This window comes from Ambystoma mexicanum, chromosome 4q (assembly GCF_040938575.1).
Source record: "Ambystoma mexicanum isolate Mex_15411 chromosome 4q, UKY_AmexF1_1, whole genome shotgun sequence".
Taxonomy (NCBI): domain Eukaryota; kingdom Metazoa; phylum Chordata; class Amphibia; order Caudata; family Ambystomatidae; genus Ambystoma; species Ambystoma mexicanum.
The window spans coordinates 1,077,702,457-1,077,718,312 of NC_090928.1; the positions used below are offsets into that span (position 1 = coordinate 1,077,702,457).

The 15,856-nt window shown below is 45.2% G+C and overlaps 1 protein-coding gene across 1 annotated transcript in view; it reads right to left on the reverse strand.

The window, feature by feature from the left end:
• Positions 1-15,856, reverse strand: part of ALK (ALK receptor tyrosine kinase) — a 3,554,133-nt gene that overhangs the window by 329,788 nt on the left and 3,208,489 nt on the right. Inside the window, exon 14 of the mRNA XM_069608653.1 lies at positions 7,945-8,076. Within this exon, the coding sequence (XP_069464754.1) occupies positions 7,945-8,076 (132 nt within the window). The remainder of the gene's footprint in view (positions 1-7,944; positions 8,077-15,856) is intronic.

The following is a 15,856-nucleotide window of genomic DNA, read 5'->3' on the forward strand; positions in this document are numbered from 1 at the left end:
AAGCTTGAAGTAGGATCAAAATAGAAAGCATGAGAGGGGAGCTCTAAAGAGTGCCATGGGCACAACCCTGTTTTTGAAAAAGTAAAGAAGCTAAAGAGTGCCTGTGATCAAAGCATTTGAGTGCCATTGGCACAATCCCATGAAGCCAAGGTATCAGAGTGGTCCCACACAAGGCTGAGTAAAACTCTGCACTCTCGAAAGTCTCTGATATGATAAGCTGTTGAGTCATTAAGAACTGTTGAACTGTTGGGGAAGTTGTTGGAATTGTAGGGCATGGAAACCCCTGATGAAACCAGAGTCTTGTGAAAGACAAATATTGTGAATTGTGAACTGTGAAATTCCTGAGCAAAGGTGACAAGAAGGGCTTCTAAGTCTGTGGAGAAAGAAACCCCTTAGAAACTTGAAGGAACTTTGTGTGAGCTATTTAACCCGAGGAACTTTGTTGATGCCCAAGTAGCTCAGGCTTGGGCAAAGGAGCTGTGGGACAGCTCCAGTGCCATCCTGATATTATTTTGACCCACTATTTTATGTTGATCCAATCCTGTACACATTATTGTTCTAGAAGAAAGTGGGGGCAAACATAGGTTTGACACAGAAGTCTTTATTATTTTGACTGACAGACATTTGACAACCTTTTGACTTAGTTTATTGGTTGAGACTACCCCCATTGAGAAATAGGGCCAATTAGGAAGTCTCTCACCCCTTTTCAAGTTAATAAAGGTTTTACAAACTTGCTTCTTTGTGTTTGTCTCTATCTTGTTATAGCATGCCTACCTCACAGTGCACATATTTTCTTTTTATGAAATAGTGACCAAAAGGATGAATGGTAAAATCCTTAAAACCATCAGAACAGGCAATAAAGCTAATCATCCACAAAAAACAATAATAGATGTATTACTTTTTACAGCTCTTATATGACCCAGTAAAGTAAGCTTGTCCCACAGCTGGAATCCATTAGCTTGAAACAAATCAATTTAATGTGACAACAAAAGGTAAACCGAATCCACAGAGCTTTCTTCAATAGCTTGCACTTGCACAATCTGCATGACAGAATCAAAGGGGCAATGACAGATGTTGCATGCCATATTGTGACGCGGACCACCAATCCCAGCCCTTCATGACTGGGGAGAGGCTGAGGACATGGCCAAACCACTGCCATATACACTATATATCGTCTGAGAATACTATGCTCATGCCATTAGTGTTTGGTTGAACGTTTGAACCAAACTTAAAAATAGAGGTTCCCATTAGTGAACTCAAACAAGCCATAATGATGCTTCAGAGTCCTACATATTCAAGTTATCTGTTAAATGAGGAAATATTGTTTTCTTGACTCTTGGGGAAGTGCTTTATCGGGCAAAAGGTGTTTATTTTGAATAAAAACTATACCGTACATGAACATCATGGTTTTTGCCTATCTGTATGTTGTATGAATATATAGAAACTTCAAGCACCAGTTTTCTCGTGAACTCTGGTCATGCTAGCATTACATGTGTGTTTCTGTACGTTTGACACAATATATTTCATATGTATGCCTTGACAGCAACTTGACTGAAGTACAACATTGGGACTTACAGGGCTGTTGAGAACCGTGGTGAGATATGTCCTCTTGTGGTTTCCATGGATGATATCGAGTGACCTATAATACATTTTAAAAACTCTAAAGCCCCCAGGCCCAACGGCCGTTCAAATATGGGTTTGAAATGTAATCCGAGCTGTTGGGCTAAGATTATAAAAATTCTATTTGATAAAGTATGTTTGGCTAGAGAGGTTCCAGTATCATGGAAACAGGTCATTCTTATTCCGGTACATAAAAAAGGAGATAGACTATCTTCCGAGAACTACAGACTTCTTTCTCTACTAGATGTTACCGGCAAATTATTTGCCTCGTTTGTGCTAACTGCGCTTCAAGCCTGGGTGGCAGAGAATAATGCATTGCATCCCCTACAGACGGGCTTTCGCCCTAGTTCATCTACCACCCATGATATTTGATTATTAGATAGACTCATACCAGGGGCAGCCACCAGGGGGAGTGCAGCGTTATACATAGTTTACGTGGACATTCGTGCTGCCTTCGATTCTGTAGATCATAATATTTTATGGCAGAAATCAGAGGGACTAGGATGCCCGCGTGGTGTTATCTATAATAAGGCAACTCCACTTGAACAGTGGAGTAAGAGTGAAGCTGAACGGGGAGGGAGCTCTATCTGCCCAGCTGTTGGTTAACCTAGGGGGCAAGCAAGGATGCGTGCTGGCCCCATGTTATTTAACCTCTACTTGGCAACCGTTCCTCGTAGATTATTGCGGAAAGCCCATTGCCCACCAAAAATGGGTAATTTCCCCTTCTCCAGCTTGCTTTACGTTGACTATTTGGGTGTGTTTGCTCATTCTATGGGGGGGAGGTGAAAGACATGTGCAAGGAACTCCTGCAGTATGCCACAGAAAATGAATTTACCATAAACATGAGTAAAACCAAATGCATACTGGTCCCGGGGATAAGAGTACATAGTCTGGCATTGAGGCTCTCTTCTGGGTCTATTGAATATGTGGCTAGCTATCTATACCTAGGTGTGGATATGGCTTCTTGCTTTGGCTACTCTAAGTAATTCGTAAAGCACTCAGCTGGATATGCCATGGAAGGAATCATTGAGCTGTATAAGCAATGCTATTGCCCTGCAATCTTATATGGATTAGAGGCTTTGACTATGCAAGACTTTGCATGTCTTAATGTATTGGAGGGCCTGTTTTGACATGTATGCTGAATGTATCATCTCCCACTTCCATGGAGTATCTTAGACTTGAATTAGGCTTGGTGTTACTAAGCAGTCAGCCATTGATTATTAGGGGAGCACGGTATATCAAATCTAGTCCTAAATGCCTGTTGTTGAATCTGATTGTGAGTAGTTATTCCACTGAGCCTGGTGCAAGAGGGAAGGGCTGGACTTGTGTGGGTTTGAATATGGACTGCTTTACGAGGATAGACTGGATCCACGATTTTGAATGGGGCATAGACTATACAACTCCAAAAGGGTTCTATAAGAACAAAGTGCAGCAAGAACTACACCCATTTATCCACCCTTCATAACTACAAGCATATAGCCTATGTTATGCAACATTATCTCAAACAACAGTCATATTTAATCCTGAGTTAAAGTCCGGCCATGCGACAGTTGATGTTACGACTCCGGATAAACCAGCTTCCATTGCTTTTGATACAGGGTGTACATCATAACCTTGCGATTGAAAGAAGATTCTGCCATATGTGTGGTTTGACTAGTCAATTGGAAATGGCAAGACACATCTTTACTGAATGTGTAAGCCTCAGTTCTACATGGGCCTCATTACGACCCGGATGTTAACCATGGCGCTATTAGCGCCATAGTTGACGCCGGTACCTTACCGATTCCGCCATGGTGAATGGCGGAATTACCGCCCCATTCCAAGGTTGGCGGGGCGGTAATTCCTCATTCACCATTGGCCCTTCCCCATTCCCATTATTGCCCTCATAGGGCTCAATGGAAATGGGGAAGGCGGTAATTACGGTACCACAAATTGCGGTACCGTAATTACCTCCAAGCTCCCTTTGCGGGTCCCGTCCAGCCGTTAAGGCAGGACCCGCAAAGGGACCTCGGAATTGGGCGGTAAGGGATTACCGGCACCAGTGACCTTACCGGTACCGGTAATCCCTTACCGCCCGGGTGTAATGAGGCCCATGGTCATTTTGGTAACTTACATGAACAGGTATGATGCTATAAAAGTATTGCTTAAATACTGACTCTGAATTCCTGTACATTGCACTTTACGGGATATGGTGCCAAATTAAGGGCCTGAGATGTGCATGAAGATCATTATGGTTCTCTATTACTGATCATTTTTGTATTTGTAAAAGTTCTATGAACTAATAGAAATAAATAAATAAATAGAAAAGTTACTCTTTCTTTAAATGTGTGTCAAAGCTAACTCCAAAACATACATGTGCGAATTACCGAGCCCAACAGTAGAATGCCAACATGAAATGCCTACTAAAACAGTTTACGCATCATGAACCGTTTTCCCTGCTTGGGATGTTGCATTTACATTCCAACACTCCCCACTTTAGCTAATCCTCCATTAACTACCTCTGCCTCCTACCTTCTATAATCATCATCGTTAGGCGCCCTCACCCTATACTCCTTGCCCATGTTCTCCCCCATCTGGGCGTATTCCTCTGGAGTGCATGTCAGAAAACAACACCCTCCATCTCCTTCAAGATCTACCCAGTGCTCAGCATCATTTTCAGCGTCAGGTGGGGTTAAAGATAATGGGCCTCATTCCGAGTACGGCGCTAACCAATGGCGCTATTAACGCCTTGGTTGACGCCGTACCCGGACCGGCAGCGCCTTGGTGGTTGGCGGAATTACCGCCCCATTCCAAGGTTGGCGGGGCGGTAATTCCCCAATCCCCATTTACCCTTCCCCATTCCCATTCTTGCCCCATAGGGCATAATGGGAGTGGGGAAGGCGTCAATTACGCCACCGTAAATTACGGTGGCGTAATTAACATCAAGGTCCCTTAGCGCCATGGTATTTAACGCCTGCTAAAAGCAGGTGTTAAAAGCACCATGGCGCTAAGGGAACTCGGAGTATGGCGGTAAGGGATTACCGCCACCGCTCTCGTTAGCGGTGGCCGCTATCCCTTACCGCCATACTCGGAATGAGGCCCAATGTCCCCAGTGGACCAACCTGCCTTTCTAATCTCACCATCCCAGACACTAAGTCGCCATCTCTCTTCTCAGTTTGCGTGTGCATGTGTCTGGTGAGGGGAGCAGCCTTACCTGTAGTTATTGAGACCGACATCATCATCGCCCCCTTAGGCAGGGCCTTGGAGCAACACCGTAAGAGAAGCTGACATGAGCAGAACACTACAAGTGAAAAGACAATGATAGGAACCAGCAGTTTAATAGCTATACCCAACCAGGAAGGGGCCCACGAAAACAGTAAGTCCAGCCAATATTCTTCACCTACTCCGGCATCCTTCTCCATGGCCATGCGTAGGTTATGGATGGCCCCTATTGCGTGGGTCAGGGATCTGTTATCAGAGTCATTTGGGCATATGTCTTGTAAGGTTGTGGAAGGAGGACGCCGACACAAAGGTGGCATGCTTTTGTGCAAAGACACTATCCAAACTCCCATTACAACACCACTATTGTTAGAGTTGGAACAGTTACAGTTAGGAAGTCCCTGAGAGAGCTTAGATAACCTATTTATAGGGATCCCATCTATGTAAAAAGAGAAGATCATAGACAGAAGGGGTTATCATTCGGTACAACTAACCAGGGGTTATGAACACCTGGGTTAGGGAGGAGGTTCGCGGGGAGACGAGAGAGAGAGAGACAGCCCAAGGCTACTCAAATGAAAATAAAAAATCTTGAACTGCCCTTAAGACTCAGAGGGCCTCATTAGGACCCTGGCGGAGAGGGTATTACGCCAGCGTAGTGCATGGCGTACCTCTCCGCCATACTACGAGTTCCCGTAGCGCCATGGAGGTTTTCTCCGCCTGGTTTTACCAGCCGGAGAAAACCATGGCGCTACGGGACCTCGTTGTTAATTACGCCACCGTATTTTACGGTGGCGTAATTAACTCCTTCCCCACTCCCATTATACCCTATGGGGCAAAAATGGGAATGGGGAAGGGCAGAATGGGGATTGGGGATTTACCGCTCCGCCGAGGTCGGAATGGGGCGGTAAATCCGCCAACCCCCATGGCGCTATCGGCGGCTTTCCGCCATGCTTCGCGGTGCATTTAGCACCGCGAAGTCCGCCTGGGTCCTAATGAGGCCCAGAGTGGTTTCTGTGCCATCTGTGATACAAGGCACCCACCAGGCAGTACTAAACCATGTGTCCCTCCCGCCCCAAAAGGAAAACCACCCAATCAAGCAGGAGTGCATTATATCTGCTTTGAAGCAGCTCAGTTGCCTGACCAGACAATGTGGAGAAATAATTATCCTCATCAGAAAAGTAGCCACATCTGTTGGTATTATGAAGTCTTGCCTGCCTCTGTGTTTTGACCCCTCCTTCACCTGTTCTTCCACGTAGGTGACATTATCACCCGCGTGGAGCTCTCGAGGCCATCCTATGGAACCTGCACACATCAGGTGATTGAGTGAATGATAAGTGGGAATGTGGGCAGTCTGTTATATTCTGGCCCAGCCGCCCCAAGCCAGCAGGGTGCCATTGGCTTTTATTCAGAGGAGAGGATGACAAAGACATACCAATGGTAAGTCAATGTGGTATTACTGATGGGCAGGAAGCGGGATCCTTCTATATCAGTGTAACTCAAGACCCAAGTTCACAATCCTTAGCTATATTTAAGGGCTGCTCTTTTATTGCTTTTAGTCTCCTGAAATGATCCACCAAAGGCCCCCAAACACCTTCTCATATCCATTTACTACAAAGCCATATCTCTACCTAGTTTCAAGCCTTCTAGTATAAGCCAGTAAGACACATGATATGTGACAGGTCTGCAGGCCTTGTATTGGCAGGTGATTCTACATTACCCCCATTCTCCAGTATCGACCTGAGGGGCTATGATGATAGCTGAACGGGATTATACATTCTAAGATTCCAGCTGTATGAAATGTAACATGTGACCACTCTGCAACTTTGTAATATTGGCAGGTGATTATTTACTTCAATTAATGCAACATGCAGGCAGAGTGTGTACTCTATGCCAAATCAGTAGGCTTGGGAATTTAGTGCCAAGAGGATGACACATGTATTCCCAGTAGTTGAGGGGTTACATAGGAGAGTGAAATGCTATTATATCACAGTTTTGCTCTCATACCACCTCCTAAGACCTCAAGTTGGCCAAACTCATCATGGGATGACTAGAAATGGGCTCTGATAACAAGACAAATGTGGGCCTCATTACAAGTTTGGCTGCAGGAGTGGTAATTCCATTCCATTGGCGGTAATGGAATTACTGCTGTTTTTCCAGCACCGCAGAACTACAAGTTTGACCTTGAAATTGACGATTTTCCTAAAATGCACAACTTTAAGGTAAAGAAAATTGGTTCTCCTGGTAATTTTGCCTATGGACCTATGGACAATGGGTATCAACACCACCCTACAAACACTTTTAATCTTGTGATAAACCTACGGGACCAGGTGGCAGTAAGGCTAAGCGGGTTTGGCTGTAATTTGACAGATTTACCACCAAATTTCCACCAGTCTTGTAATGAGGCCCAAAGTTCCCAATTATGAACAATTTCACTCAGAAAGACAGCATAAAGACGAACCAGTAAGACAAACCGGAGCATCTCTCTGTTCATCCCAAGATTCACAAGAAAAAGGGCAGGTGGAGTTAGCTTCTGTGTAACTGCCCCCACTTTATGGAGCTCTCTACCTGAGCCCATCCATAATGAACAATCGTTCCGTGACTTTAAAAAACGAACGAAAACCTGGTTGTTTGAGAAATATGTGTATCAATGGCTCTTCATTACTATTCTGTCTTGACGTGATGATGTTTTCTGATCCCTCACTTTTATGCTGTACTAGCGCTGTGATACTCTCGAGTCTGGGCGTTGTCAAAAATGTAATAAATAAATAAATAACTAAATAAATAAACCATGGAGTATAATTGAAAGACCCACTCTTTTACAAGGCCTTCTAAAAACATCTCTTCAAATTCAACTATTTTAGTTTCAAAGAGAATTGGAGATATAACCATCAGATCAAGTGACCTGCCCGGTGTCGTTCTCTGATGAAAGATCATCTATCCAAGAGCTTCTCCTAAATACCCCAGCTTCTAGGATACATCCTGTAACAGCAGTGCTATGAAGGTTTATGTTGATGAGCTGAGAATGCACTGCTCACTTGCTTGTTGGTGAGATTTATAGGAAGGCAAACACCCTGTTGCACTTTTGGGGTCCAGGCAGAATCATACTGTACAGGCCATGCTCCATACCTTAAAAATGTATGTCGCTCCTCCTCCGCCTCCTCCACCTCCGGCCCACTCGTTCACCGTCCTGTTGACTCGGATTTCTTCGTCTATCTCGTTATTCTCGCCAATGCACACCAGCTGCAAAGTCGGATTAGCCTAGAGGGAGAAGAGTGAGTTCATAATTAGTTCACTAACTTCACCTATGATGACAGGTTATCGTCCTTATTGAGGAGCATTCTGACTTGGACAAAATGTAGTTGTATGTATAGTTTTAGGAAAATGTATATTGAAATGTAATTAAAAGGGACTTCACATGCAAATGTGCAAAGATACAGATTTAAGAGAATTAGGCCTTTTATTCAATGCACCGGCTTTGTGTAGTTAGACAGACTCTATGCTTGATGGCAGAATGGAGCTACGAAACTCCGCACACAGAAGCATTTTTTTACTTGAATGCTAGCTTTTTGCAGTATTAGCATGTGTTTTTGTAACCTCTCTTGCCAAGACAGGAGGATATGTATCAGGTGAAACTTCATCAAATGACTAGTGTTAAGAAAGTGTGTGCTTTGACTGAGTAATAATAAAGCAATATGCTCCGAGCGGCCGAGGAAGGAGCAAAGGGGAGGAAAAAAAAGCCTTACCTAAGTCCTGGCGGGAGGCGATGGTAGCCTCTCAGCCATGGGGAGGCTAGGAGCAGGGATGGCCCCGCTTCGAGCATCCTTATTGGCTGAGGGGCTGCCACCGCAACCGCCGGGGACAAAGGCTGTGGAATCCCAACAGATTTTTCTTTGCTCGGGCCTATAAATATGGGCCCAGGGGCATTACCTGAGTCGGTAATGTCCCCGCCACTCGGGGCATATTGCTTTATTATTTTATTTATTGAGTGCAGGCCTAGCTTCCAGAAGCAACAGAGCACTTTATAGAGGTATACACCAATACAGATACACAGCTGAGCGCTTTACAGAGGTATACAACAGTACAGATGCATAATGGACCGCATTCCAGAGGTAACAACAGAACAGATATACAGCTGGAGGTAGGACATAGAGGAGGGGTACAGCTGTACAGGGTAGCACGGAGGAGAGGGGTGGAGGGGTGGACGGTGTCTAGCAAGTCAGGTGGCAGAGGGCGCAGCGTGATGGCCTAGGTCTGGAGGAGGAGAGACTCCTTGAAGAGGTGGGTCTTGAATTATTTTCTGGATTGTCGGAGTGTGGGGGTGTGTCTGATGCTGATGGGAGGAGGGTCCATAGTCTTGGGGCGTAGGCAGGGAAGACTTGTTTTCTGGTCTTCTCCTTTTTGCAGCAATGGATTTCAAGTCTGCACGTGTCCTGGCTTCTGGTGGTGCACTGTCCATCGGAGATGCTGAGTTTCTCTGTGAGGTAGCTGGGTGACTTGAGGGCAACTGCCTCATAGGTCTTGAATTTTATTTGTACATGCTGTGGTAGCCAGTGAAGGTCGACAAGGGCCGGGGTAATGTGGCTGTGTCTGCGTAGACCTTTAATGAGGTGTGCAGGCGCATGTAGGACATTGCAGGTGTTCACAGGCAGCAGCTCTTTGCTGTGAAGACAGCTTACCGGCATGGTGCGAGGCCAGGAGAGACATTGCGGGCACCGGGAAGAGACCGTTGGAGCTTTGAGAGCTGCAGCAGAGCCACCAGAGTTACGGTTGTGATGAGAAACAGCAGCATTTGATCCCGGTTGTGGGGACACAGTATGAAGGTCTACAGTGCGAAGGAGGCCGTCCTAGGGAGGAAGCTTCAACGTCACAATGCGTCACAGGTTGGGAACGCTGTAGGATACCGGTATGTCTGTCCAAAGGCATTAGGGATCCCAGGGCGTACCAAGAGGCATGTAAGCAGATAAATGCAACAATAATATTTGAATACCAACCAAATAAAGTGAAAAGGTAAAACATGAACATGTCCCCATGTATGAGAACGTTGGAGCAAGTATTACCCTAAAAGAACACTATTGAAATAGGTAATGAACACAAGTGAAGCAAGTACTACCCAAAGTAAATGAACACTTCAGAAATACGCACTAAGCAGAACCTGAACAAGTCTTCATATATGAGATGTCAATGTGGGGAAGGTTGGAACAAGTAAAACGTCAAGTAACTAAAGTAAAACCATAGTGAAGTGATGTAACTGTGCTATACTAAAGGACAGTGAAAGAGAAAAGAAGTCCTAGAGAAAGTAACACATCAGGCAGAGAAAACAGAAGAAGAATTATAAGACCCCGGGTGGGGGGATTCCTGGCAAGAGAATATACCAGGCCCTCTACCTAGATATAAAGCAATGTGGGAAATATACCTGGCAAGAGAGTACACCCGGGATCTGGGAAGCCCATAAACAGAAGTCCTGGTGAAAGGAGCACATCAGGCAGAAAACACTTAAGGGGATTGACAAGACCCTGAAAGTGGTCATTCCCCAACATGCAGATCCCAAACTCAAAATAAATGGACACACCCCAGTAGGGAATGAGAGCAGGAGAAAGATTGCAAGTTGAACAAAGTTTATATCAGGTAAATAAGGCACGCAGAGGACTCTGCTGCTCTGAGAGCGCTCTTCCAAATGATACATGAACAGTAAGTTATATGCACAAAAAAGTCATTACATACAGTGTAAAATATCGGTGTTCATTGACGGACCCCTATGGCCCAGTAAGTAGCAATATACAGTGTCAGACTCCTATTGGTTGCTGTAGACTGGATAGTCTGTGGGCACGAGGGTCAGCTGGGCTCATCTCCGCGGTGTGAAGGTCAGGCTCGGTCCACAAGATGCAATTGTTCTAACTAATCTAAACTACACAATAATCTTTGACATGTTAAGAGTAATACAAAACATAAAACTTATACCAGAATGCGGGGTAGCCTGTAAATTGTGGGAAAACATATACACATTCTTAACCCAGGCCTTGAGGGGGGCATGGGTGCGGTGGTCCTTTTTTCCAAGTGCCTTATCTTGGGGTTTCGATCTGAGATTTATTAGCCTGGTGCCTTATGATTCAAACAAATGGATTGATAGGTGTTAGTCAGTGGAGAATATATGATCACATAGGATTAGGTATATTGGGGGCAATCTAGGGTGGTCCGTGGAGAAGGGTCTCCCCAACTGCTACATGAAAGGAGAATAGAGGGTTACAAGGTTGTGAAGGCAATCATTTCTAAAGGTGGGGGTTGAAGGAGCAAGAGCAGGTTTGTGGAGACGGTTAGTACACAACTCAAGATTCGCCCAGGTCACACGCAGGGCAATGAGCTCAAAGGAAGAGAAAGAATACTGTTTCAGGTTGCAACAATTCGAACCTGTGCTTCTGTGAGAAAGGGCCTGGTGTGGCGCAGACAGGGAAGGAGGTGGTGGGGGTGTCAGGGCTGGCTGTGTGCGGCGCTGGACGAAGGGAGAGAAGACTTCTTAGAGATCATTGTGCGGCCTAGTAAAAAGATGGAGGCTAAGGTGACACAAAATGGTATCTGAGTGTATAATCCAATGGCTTCCTTCCACTGTCGCCAGAGGAAAGACAAGGGGGACGTCTCCCCGAAACGAGGTGAGCAAATAGACTTCTTTCACGCAGAATGTACAAGGGGGGGCAAAAATACCCTTCCGCCCTTACAACCCCAAGGGGGAAGTCCTGGCAGGAAAAGACTGGACATTGTGTGGAAGATACCTGGCAGCAGAGTACACCAGGGATATGAAGAGCCCATAAGGGTATTTCTGGCAGGAGAGTATACCAGGAGATCCATGAAAGTTGGTTTTCGTTTGAATAAGATCCTTTCTGTTTGTGAACTCAATCCAAAGCTGGAACATATTGTTTGCATAAGAACTTTCCTGAACGGATTATAAAGACCCTTAAGAAACTGTTGTCTGAAGGAAACTATTCTTTGCCATCCTTAAGGAATTGTGGCTTAGAAAAGACACGTTTGCCATCCTTAATAAACTGTTGCTTAAAGGAAACTCTTTTGTCATCCTTAAGGAACTGTAGTTTCACCTATATATCCAGGGGGGTGAAACCACTCTCTGGATCCAAGGATTTCACCTTGGAAAAGACTGTTTTGGTTGGATTCATTTTGCTTTAGTTGTGAACACTTTTTGTCAAACATAACTCAGAAACATTTCCTTGCACCCTTAGTTGTTTGTTTTTAGTGTGAGCATCAGATTAGTATTTTTCGGACATAAGAACAGTTTATAAGTTTGATGACTGGACACAGACTGGTATTTAGCTTTAGTTTACTAGGTTGGGAAACTCCCTTGAGGATATGGACAGAGAAGTCTTTATCCAACCCTTTTATTTTAATAAAAATGTCTGATAGTAAAAACATTACAACTTTGTGTCCGCCTCTCATTTCTGACCCCCTCACAACATGTTTAATTGTGCTTGAAGAGTGAAAGTGTCAAAGCCAATAGTTTTGAATGGACATTTGTGAAATGCATCTTCTGTGACCTGGCTTGGAGTGAGGATAGTAAAAATTATAAGTATATAATGCAATTTATGAGACCTTCAAAATTGAAAAACAAACTCATTGGGGATATAGGCAGGGGTGAGAATGTGATCATCTCTGTGCTTTTCAAAATGTGCATTTGTGGTATGAGGTTGACAGTGAAAATGGATGACAAAAATATATGGTATTCCTGCCACGAAATCCACTCATATTAATTGTAATAAAGCCCTTTATGCTACTCGATTTATCAACCTTGAAAGGAAGAAGTTCTGAGCGGGCCTGCCAAGAATCAAAACTTTGATGTTTAAAGGGACTTTGCTGGCTGTCAGAAGCAGCTGTGACGAGAAAAGATGCAATGTGGCTTGATAGCAATTAGGCTACACTCCGATATGCTGACACCAGGATACGCTGCAAGCTCTTTCCTCTAAGTTTGGCGAGGTCCATCATGAGAGAAGAGAGGCGAGAGGCGGTGAGAGCCGCAGCGGGTGGTCTGGAGCTATGAGCCCCAGAGCCCTGCATGGTAGCGGTGGTGAGGGGTATCCCTGGGAGCAGAGAACATGTGCAGGGTGCACATGGGCAGTAGTGGGTCACCAGGGACAGTGTAGAGGTACAGTGGAGTCCGCTGACCACTTGTTCCCAAACTGGGTGAGTAAGATAAAGTCTTGCCAGCTCGCACACTGTTTCTGAACCTTATATTGATAGCAGGTTCCTGTCATCCCCATATGACACGCTTGTGTGGTTATCAAACAGACCTACTATTCCTTTACTTTTGTGTTGTTTGTCTTGGTAATGTGTGCCTAAGATTTCCCTAAACTACAACTGTAGGAGGTCGGTCAAAGTGGAGTGCTGACTGCCGAGTGCAGTTGTGGCAGTTAGGTAGGAGGAGATTAATCTACTTAACACAGCCTTGAAAAGCAGAAAACTGTGCATAAGAGGCTGTAAAAGTAAGAAAGTAACATAGTGTTTAGCATCTTTTTTTGTTGTTGACATGGCTGACCTTATCCAACTCATTTGCTACTTCTTGCGCAGTGCCCTTGCGAATATTCATGATATGGCTAATGCGCTCTCGGATGAGAACTTGGGAATATCTTGCGCTTGACTGATCCCCTACAAATCCTCTCAAATGAGCAGGGTGCCACAGGGCCATAAACGGAGAGACCATTGAGGTCAGGGTGATGGGGAAAACCTCAGCCCAGGAAGTTGTTATGAATGAAATAGCAGCATCCACTATGTACACTAGATGTGAAGACCAATAGCCAAGTAGTGATCATCCCCTGAAAGAAGTGGATAACACTTTTTTGCTTCTGTGCAATAGCCGGGAGAAAGAAGGAAACATGGAACCGTGTATTCGAGATATTGGCAGGCTCTCAGGGACTTCAGACATTTTTGCCAATTCCCTTGAGCAGACTGTGGAAACAACCATCAACACCATCAAAGAGATTGGGTTTGGGAAAACAGATGGAGAAGGGACTCTACCCCAAGCTTCGACCCTTGATGGATGCAATGTGATGCTTAACAGCTCTTTAGGTGGGACCTCCAAGGTTACTACTTCTAACCCGGCTATACACATAAGACTACAAAGGCTGGTGAGGCTGTACAATGTTTAACATGGTGAAATAAAGACAATGTCACTCTCCCTAACTGCAATTAGGAATATATTGGTGAATTTAAATAATGGCAAACTGCAGACAGAGGGGCCAACTGTCACTACTAGGCCGAAAGCTAATATTGAATATTTTATGTGGGCCTTCCTGCTGGGGAGCCTTTTGATCGCAGCTAATACTTCACTAGTTATGGGGCACTCCATTTCCGGGCATGTTAGGATCTCCATTTCCACCTCCCTGAGGTACTCATCAGGTGTTTCTCCGGGGCCCACTTCTACCGGCGTGTACAACCCTTCGTAGTATGTGGCAAATTGCTCTGCTATATCAGAGGGGTTGTTTACAGCTTGGCCAAGTTCATCTTCCAATCCCAACCACCCATCTACCTGCTCTTTGAGCCCGTAGTCATGCGGCCAACAGCGCATCGGCTTTGTCCCCCTTTTCATAATACTTCTGAAGGAGATACTGTAGCTTGCCCAGGGTTTTGCCCATCCGAAGTGCCTTAAGCTCTGCCCTCGTTTTCCGTATCCCTTCAAGTAACTCATCGCCATACTGCCCCTCTGCATGCATGCGTTGTTCCCAGTCTACAGTATATTTCCTTAGCCTTGACTCCAGAAGTCCCTGTTCCCTCTTTTTATGTGCCCCCTCCTGTATAAGGAGCCATCTCCAGGTGTCTTTCCCTGCATCCTACAGTGTGTTAATGCACATGCCCTCTGTGTCATTCATCTCAAAGTATGCCTGGATGTCGTCCCTGAGCTTTTCTGCAAAAAGTGGATCCTGCCAGAGGGAGTCATTACACCTACATTTTCTGTCTCCCCTGTTGAGTCCCATAGTGTCCAGGCGCAGTACCACCATATCATGATCTGACCACCCAACGGGCCTTATTTCACCATTGGATATTCTCCCTCCCAGGTCCTTATTATTTTTGAAAATCAGATTTGATTGGCATTTAGGTTATAACATCATAAAATAACATTCGTACAACACAACCTGGTTTCAATTATAACATCCCCCAGACCCTCCTTAGCCATGGTTCGTTCATTTATTACTGCATCAAGAATCAGACTCACTTTAAATCCTTTCACTCCTCATTCAGGTTAGCTCTGCTATGTATGCTAGAACATTGGGCGTGTCCACCTCCGCATTTCATTATTCATCACAGGTAACATTTCATTTGAGTACAGTGTCCCCCCAAACAATTGTGCTACCAGGTCTCTCCTGTAGTCTTTCCCCAATCCCATCAGCCGTCCATATTTTTCAAAAAGGGGAGCCACATTCCTTCAATGTTAGACCTAGATTAATCTCTGAGATGAGTTAAATATCCCATATCGTAAATTTCACGGACTTTGTTGATCCACCCTTTCTCCGCTGGCATTCACAGACTTTTCCACCTCTGGTCCAGGCAGCACATAGCCGCCACCAACATAACCTGAAACATATGTCCTTGTGTCTCGCTGTAGTCCCCCACCACCTCAACCCCAAAGAGAAGAAGCCACTGGGACAGGGCCCTCTCTATCCCATCCACCACCTTTATCCAGGATAGGACCTCTCCCAAATACGTCTGTACCACCGAACATTTCCACCACATGGGTACATAATCCCTTTTTTCAGTGTGACACTTCCAACAGTGTGGGCCGTATCCCTCCCTCATCCGGGCTATCCTCTGTGGGGGATAGTGCCATCTGTGCAGCAGTTTCAGGGCCTGATGTCGGTACTGGAGTGAGACAGTTGAACGATTGGCCTGTCTGCACATAATGGTCCACCTCCTATCATCAATATCCTCACCTAGATCTTGCCCCCACTTCACCCGTGTGGGTGGAGGATACCTCGGGGCCCCCAGGAGCAGGAGTTTATAGAGTCTGGATATCACTCCCTTGCATCCCTTCTGTGAAATCAGGAAT